Below are 20746 nucleotides of genomic sequence, written 5' to 3'. Positions count from 1 at the left end.
ATAACGTGCAAAGCTGATCTCTTTTTAAGGGACCACTGAACAAGAAGATTGTAGACAATCAACTCCCAGGTGAGAGCTGGAGACGTCCATGCAGTCCCAGTTACAGCAGCTAATGCGCTAATAACCAAAATGCTAATCAGATGTTCATTGAGTTTAGGGAGCCCCAGATAGTATACACCAATCTTGATGCTCCTTTGACGTCATTGCTCTCAATCTGTACGTCTCCAACACACCTGGGAGGCATTACCCCAGACACACACACACACGTGCACACACATACTTACACGCGCATGCATGCATGCACTCACTCACTCACTTACACACTGGCACACATGTATAGGTAGTTCCACAGGCACACACACATATATACACACACACACACACACACTTAATTCCACACACTTCATTCTTCGCCAGTGTGTTCCAGGAAGCAGGGCTACTAGTTCAAGTAATGTTAATGCCAGTGCTCTGAAAGGATAAGATTGAGCTCATGATCAGATAGGGAAAACACTGTCACATGGGTTGGATACAGTACAGCTTGCCTCCATACATCTCACAGAGATATAGCATTATCTTCCAGCATTATCGTAAATGTTCTCACATGTAGGTCTTGTTTTCCTTGAAATACCTGATTTACCATATAGAGAATACATAGCATAGATATGTGAACGATGTTGAGGTAAGCCTCACTGTAGTTCAGTAGCAGGACAATGATGCACCTTACCCAGTGCAGCCATCGATGACAGATAAACAATGATAGGTGCATGAAGAATCTATTTTTATTAGGCCTGCTAATAGTAGTCAAGCCTTGCAAATTGTGAGTAAAATGCCACCAGATGGCTAGTATTGACTAGCATAAACTCTTAGAAAATAGGATTCAAAAAGGATTCATAAGCTGTCCCCATAGAAGAACCCTTGTTGGTTCCAAGGAGAACCCTTTTGGTATATCTACTTTCTCAGGCTGGGGAAAATATCCCTGTGGCTTTCCCCTAAAGAGCTTATCTTTCTCAGGCTCGCCAACATGAGACATGTCTCCAAGACCGCTCAGTTACATCACTGATGCACTGTAGCTCATCCAGAGAAATTATAATCCTCTGTTACTATGGATACAGCCCTCCCAACAGGCCTTCATTTGTGCTGGGCGGGAGAAATTACTTGAACTAAAGGGGTCCTATTCTATTCAATCACTGGTGTTCGGAAATGTGGGGTTAAAGATGGAATAACACAATGTGTCTTCATGAAAGAAGGGATATGGTTTGGATTATTTTTTTAAAGGTACAATCTGTTCGATTTCCTTCAGCTGATTGTTGATAGTGTATTGAAATTAGTTATAATATGCCCAACCTTTGATTCTTTTGAAGAATATGATATAATCATGTTAGTGAGCCCAACAACTGTAAATATTTAGTAGACAAGGGATATTTAAATATGCACATGTTATGGACTGCACCTTTTTAAATGGTTAAACAAAATAAACTCATCTGGAAAATAAGGATTTTAGGCTGTTATTCCCCATCTCAGAAAAACTGACCTGGAAACAGATACTGATTGAGCAGTCCTATATCTCAATTGTCTGATGATGGGTAATAGACCGATTCAAGTTGGCAGTTTCAGTAGCAGCCGCCTTAACAGTCAAACAGCAATGTGGTTAACTCTGCTGACCGCTCCTTGTGTTGTGTCTGTGGGTGGATGAGACGCTAAATAGAATTAAGTAATGGAAATAAACATTATTAAATTACACGGCTGCAGAGAGAAAGAGTTTTCATCTGGCAATGAGCCAGAATTGGATAAATCATCCAACTCATATTGCTCATGCTGTCAAATGCGGCACAATGTTGTTGTACACAATATCCCAGAGGTAGACGGAGAGATGTGTTATCGTCAAGAGTAAGGTTTCATGTAGTTTATGGAACCTTTATTGCAATAAAAACAAACTCCCGTATTATATATTAGAGGAAGGGGGGTGTACTAGACTTTCCCGGTAGCCAGCTGTTATAGCCTAATATTGTTAAACAATGCTGTCATACAAACGTCGTTATGCTACTGGTTTAGTCGGCATATTGAATACATATCGATTATATGAATCTAATGACAAAGTATGAATAAACGTAATTGTAGAGAAAGGCTACAATTCCATAGATCAATAGATGATATGTAGGGGCCTAGCTATTTTGGCACCGTAACAATACTAGTCAATGGCACACGACACGCCCTTTCTCGTATCAACCCATAACACAAGTAGGCTTTTATGTTAAGTAGACTCACTAAGTAGTGAATCCATAACATTAAAGATATGAACACATTAAATATAATATCATTAGTACGGTCCTAAATGCTCACTATTGCAACAATTTGATATTGATATCAAACCACGCCTCTCAATAGTTGGATAAATGCAGGGCCGCGCCACGTGACTCCGTAACCAAAACCAAGTATGGCGGAATCTGTCACAAAACGGTTCTTTCGCCTGTAGACTTCCCGAGCGATACAGTCCATATATTTATTCTGCATCTTTCTCGGGACGGGGCCGCCTCTTGGAGCTTCTAGGTGAGCATATCGTTTATCTCTTCGACGATTTTTAGCTCGTTGAAGTGCGAAGAATATTCAGGATGTTGCTTAGGCAATGATGCATCGATTACGACAATCCTATCAAAACAATGTCTGCTGCCTGAACTTTCCAGTTCAATAATACACTTATTCTTACAAAAAATACATAGAATTAGCACAATATGTTGGATATAGAAAGAGTGCTTATTATTATTGTCCGACGTGCTGCATGCGGGAACAATATGTACGTTAGATCGCTAAATGCCTCTGGCGCGCTACATATTTATCTACGCACCGTCTCTGACGTGCCTGGATTTGTTCCTGTGTTCTATTTTTAGAACATGGCGGTGGATAGTGCTATACACATAAATGTTGATAGGGATAGTGTATCAGCACATTTTTTTTTTGTGCCGTTCTATAGATCGTAATGTTACGCAATGTTAAAGGAGAAATGAGTGTGAAAGTCAGCTGTGTCTGTCAATGGGCGGTGGTGAAGTAGCTGTATGCGTCAACCTTTTTTTGTGAATGGGGGGCGTGCTGGTGAAATTGTGGTCAGAGAGAGGGAAAGACGGAGTGCATTTTAGCTATTGTGTTTTAATACATCATCCTACTGAATATTTTAGTATGCCTACGTTTAATTTATTCACCAGAAAGCTGTTTTTTTTTACATTCATGCCAAATGTAAACATAATTAAAGAATGTGTAGATGTTATGTAGCGTGTTAAAAATCTACCAGGTACTGGAGATAAGTAACAAAATGATATTGTAGATTGGTCGTAGAGCTATACGCCCTGGGTCTCTTTCTCTGAGCTAGAGGGACTGTCTCTCCAAATCTGTCACCCTGTATCACACAACCAGTTTGGGGACAATGGGGCCAGACAAGTGTGGACACACACACACACACCAAGCAAAGCCCATAGAGAGAGAGTGCAGGGGCATAGCGCCCCAGGGCCTTACCCCCTCCTCTACACAGACTCACACAAACCCCTTTCCATCACAAAGCGTGAATGTGTGCCAGCCGTGACCGACTTTTGGAGGTTTGTCCCGCAGCTCCACTCTCTGCCCCTCTGTCTTGAGAAGCCCTCACCACAACCCCCCACCTCTCTCAACACACATGGTCCTCCCTCCCTCCCTCCCTCCCTCCCTCCCTCCCTCCCTCCAGGCCATTAGCCCTACACATGATGGGTGGTCTAGTAGTCTGTGTTTGTTGTGGCTATTCATTCCATCTGTACAATTAATGATGTATTAGTGTAGGGGGATTCAGAATGAATAAAAGATTGTTTCTGAATCCAGCTCAGATTTATGTTGCTGATGCGTCATCCTGACTTACTGCCCCTCTCTCTATCTCTTTCTCTCTTTGAAAGGCTGGTACAAGTGAGCGGGTGTCTCTGATTGGATTACCTGAACAGTACGCTGTCTGGTGGAGGACTGTTTCCTGTTGCTGACCAGTGAAGGGACCTGCGGGGGATTGTGTTTCCTGTTGCTGACCAGTGAAGACACTTGCGGGTGATTGTGTTTCCTGCTGAGGAGTACTGTGGCCCTGATCTTGGTACACATCAGACCAGCCCCCTACCCTACACACACACACACACACACACACACACACACACACACTAACCCCCCCGACCCACACACACACTATAACCCCCCTGACCCCCACACACTCCACCTGTCCCGTCCTCCTCCTCTCCAGGCCGTATATTTTAAAACTTCACTGAGGATTCTCCAAGGACCATCCTGTCAACAATGACATCACACAGTCACCAAGGTAAGCCCTTTACCATGCTCACTGGATCCATCTCATGTGGGCCTAATGTGTGCTTTGTATAGCTGTACCATCTCAGAATACCTCCCTGTCAAATCTTATTGAAGTCAATAACAAACCATGACATGAACTCACTCAAAATAATATTTTCTGTTCTTTTCTGTTTCTTTGGCTTGTCCTGTAGAAAACGTAATTTGTGCACATGATTGACTATACAGTATGATGCTGTGAAGTGTCCTTCTGTTCCGCCTGTGTTCGTCAGATTGCGTCCACGTTAAACAGTTAGGCTAACTAAAGGTCTCTACTGTTGTGGATGGTGCGATTGGCCGTGTTTACCTAACACACTGGGGCATGTGTGCACTATAAATATCATCGCCCAGGTAACAACTGGAGTGCCCCTGCAAAGGCTCAGAGGTAACCCCATAAAGTATATCTTATGAATGATTCCAGAAGGTACCAGGACAAGAAAATATCATGATTTTATCAAAATTGTATTCATAGGATGGTCCTTTGGAGGAAGGATTGCTGACATATATTTGACATCTGTATATAAAAGCATCATTGAGAAATAATTAATCAAAGTTGGCATATTTATGACATTTTTGCCTTACCCAGGCTTCCTTTTAAGACTCCATAATGTTTCATACAGGAATCACACCTATACCACATCTGCTAGGAGCCCAAGGCAGGCTTACAGTACCTGGAGTACTTCAAATATTATGATATCGGCCATTTTATTTCAAGAGTCTTGTTAGTTGGACTTAATTCATGTGGCGGCCATGATGTTTAAATTTGACCTGAATATATACTGGTCTGCGTACTAAGTGGCACCCAATTCCTTATATAGGCCTAGTGCACTAGCTTTTGACAGTCACTATATAGGGAATAGGGTGCCATATAGGATTGTCCTAAGTTGTGAGAAACCTTGAGGTAGGTCTACACCATACTAGGTAGTCCCCACTCCCCAGCCGAGCTGAAGCCAAGCCAAAGTAAGGACATTACATCGTTAGTTGATGCCTGGATTAGTTAGCCTCAACACTTAGCGTTTTAAATCCAGTCTAATGCTTGTTGGAGATTCTCCATCCTTTTCTCTGTGAATATAGTGTGATACCAACCCTTTCTTTTTCTATCTCCATTCTTCTTTCACTTTAAACTCAACTACTGTAGATGTGTGTGTGTGTGTTAGAGGTCGGCGGATTAATGGGAATGGCCGATTAATTAGGGCCGATGTCAAGTTTTCATAACAATCGTAAATCAGTATTTTTGGTCGCCGATATTTTATTTATTTATTTAAAAAAAAATTGTTGACCTTTATTTAACTAGGCAAGTCAGTTAAGAACACATTCTTATTTTCAATGACGGCCTAGGAACGGTGGGTTAACTGCCTTGTTCAGGGGCAGAACGACAGATTTTTACCTTGTCAGCTCAGGGATTCAATCTTGCAACCTTACGGTTAACTAGTCCAACGCTCTAACCACCTGCTTTACATTGCACTCCACGAGGAGCCTGCCTGTTACACAAATGCAGTAAGAAGCCAAGGTAAGTTGCTAGCTAGCATTAAACTTATCTTATAAAAAACAATCAATCAATCATAATCACTAGTTAACTACACATGGTTGATGATATTACTAGTTTATCTAGCCTGTCTTTCGTTGCATATAATCGCTTAGGTACACGTTACTCCAACCATAAACATCAATGCCTTTCTTAAAATCAATACACAAGTATATATTTTTAAACCTGCATATTTAGTTAATATTGCCTGCTAACATGAATTTCATTTAACTAGGGAAAATGTGTCACTTCTCTTGCAAACAGAGTCAGGGTATATGCAGCAGTTTGGGCCGCCTGGCTCGTTGCGAACTGTGAAGACTATTCTTCCTAACAAAGACAGCCGACTTCGCCAAACGGGGGATGATTTAACAAAAGCGCATTTGCGAAAAAAGCACAATCGTTGCACAACTGTACCTAACCATAAACATCAATGCCTTTCTTAAAATCAATACACAGAAGTATATATTTTTAAACCAGCATATTTAGCTAAATGAAATCCAGGTTAGCAGGCAATATTAACCAGGTGAAATTGTGTCATTTTGCGTTCATTGCACGCAGTCAGGGTATATGCAACAGTTTGGGTAATTTGTCAGAATTTTACGTAATTATGACATAACACTGAAGGTTGTGCAATGTAACAGGAATAACGTTTTGTTTTCGAGATGATAGTTTCCGGATTCGAACATATTAATGACCTAAGGCTCGTGTTTCTGTGTGTTATTATATTATAATTAAGTCTATGATTTGATAGAGCAGTCTGACTGAGCGGTGGTCGGCAGCAGTAGGCTCGTAAGCATTCATTCAAACAGCACCTTCGTGCGTTTTGCCAGCAGCTCTTTGCAATGCTTCAAGCATTGCGCTGTTTATGACTTCAAGCCTATCAACTCCCAAGATGAGGCTGGTGTAACCGATGTGAAATGGCTAGCTAGTTAGCGGGGTGCGCGCTAATAGCGTTTCAAACGTCACTTCCTCTGCATTGGTAACGCTGCTTCGAGGGTGGCTGTTGTCGATGTGTTCCTGGTTCGAGCCCAGGTAGGAGCGAGGAGAGGGACGGAAGCTATACTGTTACACTGGCAATACTAAGTGCCTATAAGAACATCCAATAGTCAAAGGTATATGAAATACAAATCGTATAGAGAGAGAGAGTCCTATAATTCCTCTAATAATTACAACCTAAAACTTCTTACCTGGGAATATTGAAGACTCATGTTAAAAGGAACCACCAGCTTTCATATGTTCTCATGTTCTGAGCAAGGAACTTAAACGTTAGCTTTTTTACATGGCACATATTGCACTTTTACTTTCTTCTCCAACACTTTGTTTTTGCATTATTTAAATCAAATTTAACATGTTTCATTATTTATTTGAGGCTAAATTGATTTTATTGATGTATTATATTAAATTAAAATAAGTGTTCATTCAGTATTGTTGTAATTGTCATTATTACAAATAAATAAATAAACGGGGGGGGAAAAAATCGTCCGATTAATCGGTATCGGCTTTTTTGGCCCTCCAATAATCGGTATCGGCGTTGAAAAATCATAATCGGCCGACCTCTAGTGTGTGTGCCTGTGTGTGATTGCACCCACGTCTATGATCTGCATGGGCATTGAGTCCATTATGAGCTTACTTCCAGCTGCTTTTAAAATAACATTTGATTTGATCACACACTCAAGCGTTTGCTCGTACCTACCATAACTGCTCCTTTTTGTCGATCATTTTTGGAATTGCAGTTTAAATATTATACTTCCTCTAAGTCTTTTCTAAGAACCCCCTCCCCCCCCCCCCCCAATCTCTCTACAAGTTGGGCTATAGGCTAGTTCTCAGGAATAGGATCAGCCAGATAGTTGGTTCACTTTGCAGTCTGTATGAGCGTAAATCTGAAAACAAATATAACTGTTTGCATAGAAGTGATTATCTGCTCGGAGAGCTTAGCTTATTAGCCGTTGACATCTGCTCAACATTGCGCTTGCACTAACGCACACAGGCTACAGTAGCCTAGTTTTATTGAAAGATGCTTAGTGCTACATTTAAAAAAAAATAGTTAACAATATGCACAGCTACTTAGCCTGGCCTGGTGACCATCAGCTGATGCAGACGGTGACGAGTGACACAGAGATCCATTTGTGTGTCCTCACACATTAAAAGTCAGTCCATACCCATTCAACAACGTGATTTGTGGCTTCTCGCTAGACTAGAGCTACTAATACACATGGTGAGCACATCTTCTTCGCACAGCTGAAATGGATCTGCAGGCCTCTGAAATGGATCTGCAGGCCTCTGAAATGGATCTGCAGGCCTCTGAAATGGATCTGCAGGCCTCTGAAATGAATCTGCAGGCCTAGTGTAAACAGTGGGGTTACCAGGTATTTCAGACTGTTGCTGCAGGTTTTCCCACATAAAAAACAGCCCAGTGGTTCCCTGCCAGGACCTGTCAGTCTTCTCCGTCACGCCCTTGTGGTTTTCCCATGATCCTCGGCGGCGGCCCCTCTGTGGTTGTGGTCACTGGCCAGACAGGCACGCTTATCATCAGTTCCCATGGCGATGCAGTGCCTGTCAGTTTAGCTGAGGTAGATAAGAGACCTGTATGCCCACAATCACAGCTCTGTGTGGGTGTGTCACTCCCTTAGCGCTCTAGCTGTCCCATTGGTTTTCTCTTCCTCCATTCTTCCATTTGTTAGGAAGAACATATCGGAGATTTTTGTCTTCTTCTAATGATTTACTTTGACAAAAGTCTGAATACTCATCATACACAAAGCAAGCATGCTCGCGCATTCGGAAAACATAGGCCCTAAGCCTTTCAAACTCAACTCTGGACCTCGAAGCTAGTTCCACTGCATATTGTCATTGTTTCCCTCTAATCTGGTACCGATTTGTACCCCTGCCCTAGCCCTTACATCCTGTGTTGTTCCTAGGTTTTAGAGCTTCCTCGTGGAACAGTTGGATGCCTGCAGTGCAGAGATTGCTTAACCATCTACTGAACGTAATGTCTAAGCACACAGACTAATGTTGTTTTTGCGGTCGTGAAGAGATATTGAACGAGTATCCCACCGGGCCTCATAAATAGGCTTAATATTTCAGCAGAGTAGGAAGCAGCACATTGATAGTGTTGGGAAATGATAGCAGTGGGCTCTAGCCGGCAAGGTTTTACGTTGTCCCACTCAGTGATTCTAAGGGTTTCCTGGAACCACCGCAAACATGTTTACCATAGCTAGCGCTGGCCCAGCACTGAGTCATGACACACACACTGTTCCATTCAGAGCAGAGGCACGGTCGGTAAGTGATTGGGCGGTGGCTTTTTTTGAGCTTGATCTTTTCCTGGGAAAGATGTCGTTTTTTGAGCCAATACATCTTTGGCCCAGCAGATGACAAGTGAAGCTGGTCCAGTGTATTCACGTTGACAAAGGACTTTAACCTACTGTAATTCAATTCTCTCCTATCTCTGTTTCTATGGGGTTTTTATGTGGTTGAACCAGTGAACTCAACATGCTCCTCCTTGTCCTGTTGATGTGGGTTCGAAGAGGAAATGGTTTCTAGTATTATACAACTTTAAGGTGCTGATTGGCTCTCTGATAAAAGGCATATGGTTTACAGCAGCACACCTGGTTGTGGCTTACTGCTTCAGATCAGAGTAGACTGGTCTAGGCTACAGAGGGTTTGATCTTCATGTTCTCTTCTTCCTCAGAGAATAAGTGGTGAAACTAGTAGCCTGACTCTGTGTGTCTAAATGTGAGCTTGTGTGTGTCAATTTGAGCTTGTGCGTGTGCACGTGAGAGTGTGTGTGTTCACGAGTGAGTGTGCATGTGTGACGGCGGAACACTGTTTTTGTCCCCTTACCCTCCTGTCATCCCCTCTGTCCATTATGAAGATCTCTCCTCCCACCACACACTATCCAATCCAACTAGAGGTGAAGGGGTTAAACCACACACTATCCAATCCAACTAGAGGTGAAGGGGTTAAACCACACACTATCCAATCCAACTAGAGGTGAAGGGGTTAAACCACACACTATCCAATCCAACTAGAGGTGAAGGGGTTAAACCACACTATCCAATCCAACTAGAGGTGAAGGGGTTAAACCACACTATCCAATCCAACTAGAGGTGAAGGGGTTAAACCACACTATCCAATCCAACTAGAGGTGAAGGGGTTAAACCACACTATCCAATCCAACTAGAGGTGAAGGGGTTAAACCACACTATCCAATCCAACTAGAGGTGAAGGGGTTAAACCACACTATCCAATCCAACTAGAGGTGAAGGGGTTAAACCACACACTATCCAATCCAACTAGAGGTGAAGGGGTTAAACCACACACTATCCAATCCAACTAGAGGTGAAGGGGTTAAACCACACTATCCAATCCAACTAGAGGTGAAGGGGTTAAACCACACACTATCCAATCCAACTAGAGGTGAAGGGGTTAAACCACACACTATCCAATCCAACTAGAGGTGAAGGGGTTAAACCACACACTATCCAATCCAACTAGAGGTGAAGGGGTTAAACCACACACTATCCAATCCAACTAGAGGTGAAGGGGTTAAACCACACTATCCAATCCAACTAGAGGTGAAGGGGTTAAACCACACACTATCCAATCCAACTAGAGGTGAAGGGGTTAAACCACACACTATCCAATCCAACTAGAGGTGAAGGGGTTAAACCACACACTATCCAATCCAACTAGAGGTGAAGGGGTTAAACCACACACTATCCAATCCAACTAGAGGTGAAGGGGTTAAACCACACACTATCCAATCCAACTAGAGGTGAAGGGGTTAAAATGTCTCCCACTCTGCATATGAGAGAGCCATTCACTTATCCATGGGCTATTTATAGCAACACGTGAGTGAATGCATGGTGAACAAACAACCATTGTTGCTGGTTTCTTTGTGTGTGTGTGTGTGTGTTTTCTGCATGATGGAGCAGTTGTCAGTGGCTGCTGTCATGTGCTGCAGAGCAGACCTATAAATGGAACAACAAGAACACTGAACACAAGGCTACATGACAAAAACACTCCTCTTCTGTTAGCAACTGTTGTCAATGTAACTCAACAGCTTTCAATAGCATGGACTGTAGGGCAGAGATGGTTGTCTCTCTGTCAAACACCTGTAGACACATCTCTTTGTAATCAGTGTGAGCCCAGGTGTGTTGGATGTTAGTGCTAATGGCACCTCGTCTGCCCTTGAGAGGTGAAGACAGAATATCTATACGTAGAATAACATGTCACACTGTTGACAGGGTGATGTGGTTGGGTGAGGTCATTCAGTCACGGGAGAGGGGTGTGGGTTGGGCCCTGCTGTACTCAGACAGGTGGTATAGTCTGGGATGTAGCTGAGGAATGGCCGGGCCAGCGTCTCAGAAACTGAACCATTGTTACATTGTGTGCGTGTGTGTGCATTTGTACGTGCTGGTAAGTGTCCAAACAGATATTTTTCTGTCAAAATGCGCATCTTCAGCTTCTCTTGTCAAATGTCCTTCCAGCCTGGCAGATTGTCCTCTCCCTCACCAAGACTTGGCTTTGGCCTGGTCCACTCTAGCCTACCCCAACACATCCAGGACCAGGGTTATGTCCTGGCTCGGTGAAACCGTCCTGGACCCTACCATCCAACCTGACTGTCCAGAGTAAGGCTCCACTGAGCGTCCCGTCCCCCTTAAACAAACCCCCCAATTATGGGCTCCATACTGGGGCCTTGTGCCTCTGCCTGTTCCTCAGCTCTGTTTTTAATTGGCATTAGGCTAGAGACAGCGGCGGGGGAAAGGAGATAATGAGAGGAAAGAGTCTCTTTGGGTGCCCGAGCCGCCCGAGGCCTTTATGTCCCTAACTCCACACAGAGAGAAACTGGATACAGGGTGCCAGCCGCAATTACAGTTTACACAGACGAAAGCAAACCTATTCTGGCTTTTGACACGGACTGTCATTGTTTGTCTCCGAGGGACAGGCAAGGGGAGGAGGACAACAATATCAAGTTTGGGATGTGAGCGGAATGGCTGGCTGGATGGATGGATGGATGGCTGGCTGGATGGCTGGCTGCATGGATGGCTGGCTGGCTGGATGGCTGGCTGGCTGGATGGCTGGCTGGATGGATGGCTGGATGGATGGCTGGCTGGATGGCTGGCTGGATGCGCGATTGGTTGATGTGCTAACTTCTTTATTGATGATTTCTTTGTTCATTGTCGGGTATCTCTTATAAGCCAGGCTGACATGAAGTTAGGAGGTTCTTAGCGGCATTCAACGCTCATGCCTCTTGAGTTCTGGTGGTTCTGAAAGTGTGAGATTAATGATGGGCTTATTTACTAGGCAGCTTCCCTTCTCTGATCGTCCAAGCCTAGCGTGTAGAGTTAGAGCCAGTCTTCCAAGGCCACACTTTTCAATGACATTTGTTCACTTTTCTCCTCAATTAATATTGCCCATTTTCCTTAAATCCTTCATATGCATTGCATATAGGTCACATGTTATCTAACCATGCTATGCCATGTCAAATGGCTTCTGTGATGCTGGGAAACAGAGAGATACATGCCTACTCCTCCACTGTTTCTCTGCTCTTCCTCCCAGTGTGAACGGGAACCTAAAGGTCGTCTCTGTTCACAGAGCGGGTCTCTCTTTATGACAGGACGTCAGAGCCTGCCCCAGAAGTCAGGGGTCGCTGATTGTGGGCATGTTGCTATGACGTCAGATGCTGACCCCAGGAAGTGAATGGGGTGGCCCTAGAGGAAGTGTCTCCTAAGGAGAGGCCTGTCAGGTTGATGGTATTGTTCCTCTGTGTGTGATCTCTCCATGGTACACACAGCGGGGAGGGGAAGTGCAACCAGTGTAATGAGACAGGAGCATCCTTCCTGACTCTGTGTGTGTGTGTGTGTGTGTGTGTGTGAGAGAGTGATTTACTAATGAGCGTGGAGTGCATGAACGTGGACTGCGCATGGGTACATGAGGACTAGGGCTGTGATGATACCAGTATTGCGAACAGATCAAACTCTTTGGTCTTTTAATAACTGCTGTATGTAAAACACTGTGTGCTGTAGCTTGGAAAATGTGACTCTTGATGACAACATAATGTTTGTTTCCAACATTAGGGCTGTTTTTCTAAAGAAGTGAAATTCGCTTTGTGTTTTGTTTCCTGGCCACGATACTACCGAGTATCGCCATACTGGTACCGTCCTGGTCCTAATGAGTACCAACTTATTGTAAAACACACATCCCATAGCAGTCTATTTTCCCATGGGAATGTCGTGTCTTTGGCTATGTTCTATAAAATACTTTTTCTGTAATTAATATTACCTGATTAAGCTAATCGGGTAGATAATTAACTAGAAAGTTGGGGAACCACGAAGAATGTTTTATAGAGCTGTTATCTTCCGAATAAACTCTTAAAGACCTAGTAATATTTTACATCAATAGCAGTCAATATTAATCGTCACCTTATTTCAGTCTCATCTGAACATCGTAGAATTCTTGTTTATCTTCACGAACCCTGGCTAACAAGTTGAATCAGCAATACAACATTTGGTTTAATCATTTATTTACTAAATACCTAACTAATCACAGAATTACATATACACAGAATGCAAATGATGTCATACAGAAAACGACCCTGGTGGACGGAGCCGACATGACGGCTGGTTACACAAAGGAAAGGGGGTTGGGTTTGAGTGAAAGAGCGGGAAGACTGAGGAACAAAGGGAGAATCTCTGCTATCGTAAATACAGTATCTTATGCATTCTAAATTACCGCCCATTTGGAAAAGGAAAATGCAATAAATATTTACTCTGAGCTGCGCCTCAATAGGTTGGTTGTAGATGGAAAGCCGTGTTGCCCAACAGAGATCTTCCTGTCCTCGGAGGAATGTCTCTGGTGGTAAACTGCATACGTTGTAGTATCGTCGTTGTGTATTAGACTGGATCCGTCGTCCGTCCTTTCCTAGCCCACGTTTACAGCGGCCGCTGCTAACTCAACGGCTAGGAGGTATTACTTCTGTAGTGAATAAGAGTTCAAAGTTCATACCATTCGCAACCAAAGCTCACGCTGAGGTTGGCTTAGTTCTGTAGTTGACATGTTAGTCCTTTTAATGTGGAACCGTCGTCCTCACGTCCTCGGAACAGCTTATTATCTGAATCCTTCTGACATTGGACCGTCGCCCTAATGTACCCGGAACAGCAAGTTATTCGCCCTTTTAACGCAGAGGCTGCAGGCCTCACGTACTCGGAACAGCAAGTTATTCGCCCTTTTAACGCAGAGGCTGCAGGCCTCGCGTACTCGGAACAGCAAGTTATTCGCCCTTTTAACGCAGAGGCTGCAGGCCTCGCGTACTCGGAACAGCAAGTTATTCGCCCTTTTAACGCAGAGGCTGCAGGCCTCGCGTACTCGGAACAGCAAGTTATTCGCCCTTTTAACGCAGAGGCTGCAGGCCTCGCGTACTCGGAACAGCAAGTTATTTGCCCTTTTAACGCAGAGGCTGCAGGCCTCGCGTACTCGGAACAGCAAATTATTTGCCCTTTTAACGCAGAGGCTGCAGGCCTCGCGTACTCGGAACAGCAAGTTATTTGCCCTTTTAACGCAGAGGCTGCAGGCCTCGCGTACTCGGAACAGCAAATTATTTGCCCTTTTAACGCAGAGGCTGCAGGCCTCGCGTACTCGGAACAGCAAGTTATTTGCCCTTTTAACGCAGAGGCTGCAGGCCTCGCGTACTCGGAACAGGAGGTTACATTTTCGGGCTTATATAGTGGAGGGAGAGAAGGGTGTGTTTCATAGTTTATAACCCATGTCTCTTCACAGGGGCAGGCCACTGATTGAGCAGAGCTCTAACTTTATGAAAACCCAATTCTCTCATTTGGAAGCTAAAATTACATTTCATCTTCTCACAAATAGTTTCATATTTAAACATTTAAATTGCACAACAATTCCATGTGAATCTGATAACTATAATGTGTAGTCTTTCCACGATAGAGTTTGTCATCCTATCATTAATAACAATGTCTCAGATGACAACTGAACTGACCTCATATTCATTAAGTACCAACGCATATTTTCAACTGGTTGGATTACCGAAATATGGTTCCTTTCCCCCCAACTTTTGATGTTCCCCGACTCTCTTCAAGAGTCCTTCAGTAGAGTCAAGAGAGAGGAAAGGGAGAAAGGTATTTATGGGGGGTCATAAACCTTACCCACAGGCCAATGTCATGACAGGAAGAAACACAACAGTGGACAGTGTGGCTGTGGCCTCCTTCCATGTGTGAGCTGTTTGGTCTAGTTAGAGACTACAGCACTAACAGTTTGGTCTAGTTAGAGACTACAGTACTAACAGTTTGGTCTAGTTAGAGACTACAGCACTAACAGTTTGGTCTAGTTAGAGACTACAGCACTAACAGTTTGGTCTAGTTAGACTACAGCACTAACAGTTTGGTCTAGTTAGAGACTACACCACTAACAGTTTGGTCTAGTTAGAGACTACACCACTAACAGTTTGGTCTAGTTAGACTACAGCACTAACAGTTTGGTCTAGTTAGAGACTACAGTACTAACAGTTTGGTCTAGTTAGAGACTACAGCACTAACAGTTTGGTCTAGTTAGAGACTACACCACTAACAGTTTGGTCTAGTTAGAGACTACAGCACTAACAGTTTGGTCTAGTTAGAGACTACACCACTAACAGTTTGGTCTAGTTAGAGACTACACCACTAACAGTTTGGTCTAGTTAGAGACTACAGCACTAACAGTTTGGTCTAGTTAGAGACTACAGCACTAACAGTTTGGTCTAGTTAGAGACTACAGCACTAACAGTTTGGTCTAGTTAGAGACTACAGCACTAACAGTTTGGTCTAGTTAGACTACAGCACTAACAGTTTGGTCTAGTTAGAGACTACAGCACTAACAGTTTGGTCTAGTTAGAGACTACAGCACTAACAGTTTGGTCTAGTTAGAGACTACAGCACTAACAGTTTGGTCTAGTTAGAGACTACAGCACTAACAGTTTGGTCTAGTTAGAGACTACAGCACTAACAGTTTGGTCTAGTTAGAGACTACAGCACTAACAGTTTGGTCTAGTTAGAGACTACAGCACTAACAGTTTGGTCTAGTTAGAGACTACACCACTAACAGTTTGGTCTAGTTAGAGACTACACCACTAACAGTTTGGGTCTAGTTAGAGACTAGAGAACTAACAGTTTGGTCTAGTTAGAGACTACAGCACTAACAGTTTGGTCTAGTTAGAGACTACACCACTAACAGTTTGGTCTAGTTAGAGACTACACCACTAACAGTTTGGTCTAGTTAGAGACTACAGCACTAACAGTTTGGTCTAGTTAGAGACTACAGCACTAACAGTTTGGTCTAGTTAGAGACTGCACCACTAACATTTTGGTCTAGTTAGAGACTGCACCACTAACATTTTGGTCTAGTTAGAGACTGCACCACTAACATTTTGGTCTAGTTAGAGACTACAGCACTAACAGTTTGGTCTAGTTAGAGACTACAGCACTAACAGTTTGGTCTAGTTAGAGACTACAGCCCTAACAGTTTGGTCTAGTTAGAGACTACAGCACTAACAGTTTGGTTTAGTTAGAGACTACACCACTAACAGTTTGGTCTAGTTAGAGACTACAGCACTAACAGTTTGGTCTAGTTAGAGACTACACCACTAACAGTTTGGTCTAGTTAGAGACTACAGCACTAACAGTTTGGTCTAGTTAGAGACTACACCACTAACAGTTTGGTCTAGTTAGAGACTACAGCACTAACAGTTTGGTCTAGTAAGACTACAGCACTAACAGTTTGGTCTAGTTAGAGACTGCACCACTAACATTTTGGTCTAGTTAGAGACTACAGCACTAACAGTTTGGTCTAGTTAGAGACTACAGCACTAACAGTTTGGTCTAGTTAGAGACTACAGCACTAACAGTTTGGTCTAGTTAGAGACTACAGCACTAACAGTTTGGTTTAGTTAGAGACTACACCACTAACAGTTTGGTCTAGTTAGAGACTACAGCACTAACAGTTTGGTCTAGTTAGAGACTACACCACTAACAGTTTGGTCTAGTTAGAGACTACAGCACTAACAGTTTGGTCTAGTTAGAGACTACACCACTAACAGTTTGGTCTAGTTAGAGACTACACCACTAACAGTTCAGTCTAGTTAGAGACTACAGCACTAACAGTTTGGTCTAGTTAGAGACTACAGCCCTAACAGTTTGGTCTAGTTAGAGACTACAGCACTAACAGTTTGGTTTAGTTAGAGACTACACCACTAACAGTTTGGTCTAGTTAGAGACTACAGCACTAACAGTTTGGTCTAGTTAGAGACTACACCACTAACAGTTTGGTCTAGTTAGAGACTACAGCACTAACAGTTTCGTCTAGTTAGAGACTACACCACTAACAGTTTGGTCTAGTTAGAGACTACAGCACTAACAGTTTGGTCTAGTTAGAGACTACAGCACTAACAGTTTGGTCTAGTTAGAGACTGCACCACTAACATTTTGGTCTAGTTAGAGACTACAGCACTAACAGTTTGGTCTAGTTAGAGACTACACCACTAACAGTTTGGTCTAGTTAGAGACTACAGCACTAACAGTTTGGTCTAGTTAGAGACTACACCACTAACAGTTTGGTCTAGTTAGAGACTACAGCACTAACAGTTTGGTCTAGTTAGAGACTACAGCACTAACAGTTTGGTCTAGTTAGAGACTGCACCACTAACATTTTGGTCTAGTTAGAGACTACAGCACTAACAGTTTGGTCTAGTTAGAGACTACAGCACTAACAGTTTGGTCTAGTTAGAGACTACAGCACTAACAGTTTGGTCTAGTTAGAGACTACAGCACTAACAGTTTGGTCTAGTTAGAGACTACAGCACTAACAGTTTGGTTTAGTTAGAGACTACACCACTAACAGTTTGGTCTAGTTAGAGACTACAGCACTAACAGTTTGGTCTAGTTAGAGACTACACCACTAACAGTTTGGTCTAGTTAGAGACTACAGCACTAACAGTTTGGTCTAGTTAGAGACTACAGCACTAACAGTTTGGTCTAGTTAGAGACTACACCACTAACAGTTTGGTCTAGTTAGAGACTACAGCACTAACGGTTTGGTCTAGTTAGAGACTACATGCACACCCATGCGCACACACACACCCATGCGCACACACACACCCATGCACACACACACACACGTGGAGCATGGAGATGTAGTGCTTTTGATGTGGAAGGTCTTGATGAACAGTTGATTTGTTGAATCAGGAGTGTTAGTGCTTTGCTGGAACAAAAGCCTGCACACCCTGTCAGGTTCTCAGGACTAGTGTTGAAGAACAGTCACCACCTCCAGACTGATAGCCTGACCAGAGCGCCCTCTAGAGGTGCAGTAGTGAAGCCCCTGTTTCAGGCCTGGAAGGGAGGCGGTGTGGAGGTTTGTTCCTTTACCTTCATCTTCCTCCCTCCACTTGTAGTGTGTGTCTGTCTCAGGTATCAGCTGTGGTTTCCAGTGAGAGTCTCTCTGTGTGTCTAACTACAGCCCACAGAGTGAGACTAAGCCAGCTAGTATAACCCTAAGTCTCTGTACCATTACAGGCTGCAGACAAGTGTCGTCATTACCTGAACCTCAGCACAAAGCCATGCAAAACAGGCCCTTCACTCTAGTAGTGATGCTAACAATTCTACATGGTCGACCTGTAACATAGTTGCAAACAATACATACATAAACACACACACACACACACACACACACACACACACACACACACCTAATTTCCATAGCGAAGTCCGGCTGCAGGGAGCTGGATCATTTGGGTGTGATTTGTAGAGATATCATCTGACATTGGTTTGCATGTGTCTCTGTGTATTAACTGTGTGTGTCTCTGTGTATTAACTGTGTGTGTCTCTGTGTATTAACTGTGTGTGTCTGTGTGTATTAACTGTATGTGTCTGTGTGTATTAACTGTATGTGTCTGTGTGTATTAACTGTGTGTGTCTGTGTGTATTAACTGTGTGTGTCTGTGTGTATTAACTGTGTGTGTCTGTGTGTATTAACTGTGTGTGTCTGTGTGTATTAACTGTGTGTGTCTGTGTATTAACTGTGTGTGCCTGTGTGTATTAACTGTGTGTATTGTCTGTGTGTATTAACTGTGTGGGTGTGTGTGTGTGTGTGTGTGTGTGTGTGTATTAACGGTTTTGTGTGTTTGTGTCTGTGTATTAATGGTGTGTGTTAGCAGTGTGTCTGTGTGTGTATTAACGGTGTGTGTGTGTGTGTGTGTGTGTGTGTATTAACGGTGTGTGTCTGTGTGTGTTTTAACGGTGTGTGTCTGTGTGTTAGCAGTGTGTCTGTGTGTATTAACGTTGTGTGTCTGTGTGTATTAACGTTGTGTGTCTGTGTATTAACCATTGTGTGTGTGTGTGTGTGTGTTAACAGTGTGTGTGTGTGTTAACAGTGTGTGTCTGTGTTAACGGTGTGTGTCTGTGTTAACGGTGTGTGTCTGTGTTAACGGTGTGTGTCTGTGTTAACGGTGTGTGTCTGTGTTAACGGTGTGTGTCTGTGTTAACGGTGTGTGTCTGTGTTAACGGTGTGTGTCTGTGTTAACGGTGTGTGTCTGTGTTAGCAGTGTGTGTCTGTGTGTTAGCAGTGTGTCTGTGTGTAGCGGTGTGTGTCTGTGTGTTAGCGGTGTGTGTCTGTGTGTTAGCGGTGTGTGTCTGTCTGTTAGCGGTGTGTGTCTGTGTGTTAGCGGTGTGTGCCTGTGTGTTAGCGGTGTGTGTCTGTGTGTTAGCGGTGTGTGTCTGTGTGTTAGCGGTGTGTGTCTGTGTGTTAACGGTGTGTGTCTGTGTGTGTCTGTGTGTTAGCGGTGTGTGTCTGTGTGTTAGCGGTGTGTGTCTGTGTGTTAACGGTGTGTGTCTGTGTGTTAACGGTGTGTGTCTGTGTGTTAGCGGTGTGTGTCTGTGTGTTAGCGGTGTGTGTCTGTGTGTTAGCGGTGTGTGTCTGTGTGTTAGCGGTGTGTGTCTGTGTGTTAGCGGTGTGTGTCTGTGTGTTAGCGGTGTGTGTCTGTGTGTTAGCGGTGTGTGTCTGTGTGTTAGCGGTGTGTGTCTGTGTGTTAGCGGTGTGTGTCTGTGTGTTAGCAGTGTGTGTCTGTGTGTTAGCGGTGTGTGTCTGTGTGTTAACGGTGTGTGTCTGTGTGTTAACGGTGTGTGTCTGTGTGTTAACGGTGTGTGTCTGTGTGTTAACGGTGTGTGTCTGTGTGTTAGCGGTGTGTGTCTGTGTGTTAGCGGTGTGTGTCTGTGTGTTAGCGGTGTGTGTCTGTGTGTTAGCGGTGTGTGTCTGTGTGTTAGCAGTGTGTCTGTGTGTTAGCAGTGTGTCTGTGTGTTAGCAGTGTGTCTGTGTGTTAGCAGTGTGTCTGTGTGTTAGCAGTGTGTCTGTGTGTTAGCAGTGTGTCTGTGTGTTAGCAGTGTGTCTGTGTGTTAGCAGTGTGTCTGTGTGTTAGCAGTGTGTCTGTGTGTTAGCAGTGTGTCTGTGTGTTAGCAGTGTGTCTGTGTGTTAGCAGTGTGTCTGTGTGTTAGCAGTGTGTCTGTGTGTTAGCAGTGTGTCTGTGTGTTAACGGCGTGTGTCTGTGTGTTAACGGCGTGTGTCTGTGTGTTAACGGTGTGTGTATATTAACAGTGTGTGTCTGTGTGTATTAACAGTGTGTCTGTGTGTATTAACGGTGTGTGTATTAAAGGTGTGTGTCTGTGTGTAGTCCTATAAACAGTGGACATCAAAATGTTTTGCCTCATCCTCCCTGATCTGCAAGGTGAAGCAGACACCCCCCCCCCCCCACACACACACACACACACACACACAGCCGATTGAGTTAGTAGTGCATGGTACAGCCCAAGGCCCGTAGCTAATTAAACCTCTGTGTGTGTC

The 20746-nt window shown here is 43.8% G+C and overlaps 1 protein-coding gene across 1 annotated transcript in view; it reads left to right on the top strand.

Annotated features, from left to right (window-relative positions):
- Positions 1–2392: 2392 nt before the first annotated feature.
- LOC115179802 (histone deacetylase 4) overlaps positions 2393–20746 on the top strand; it is a gene marked incomplete in the record, with an annotated part of 72781 nt that continues 54427 nt past the window's right edge. The window contains 2 exon segments of the mRNA XM_029741593.1: positions 2393–2547; positions 3912–4315. Coding sequence (XP_029597453.1) covers positions 4294–4315 — 22 coding nt within the window.

The sequence above is a fragment of the Salmo trutta genome, chromosome 39 (genome assembly GCF_901001165.1).
Source record: "Salmo trutta chromosome 39, fSalTru1.1, whole genome shotgun sequence".
NCBI classification, from domain to species: Eukaryota; Metazoa; Chordata; class Actinopteri; order Salmoniformes; family Salmonidae; genus Salmo; species Salmo trutta.
Note: the sequence above shows the minus strand (reverse complement) of the source record. Positions and strands in the feature narration are given on the sequence as shown.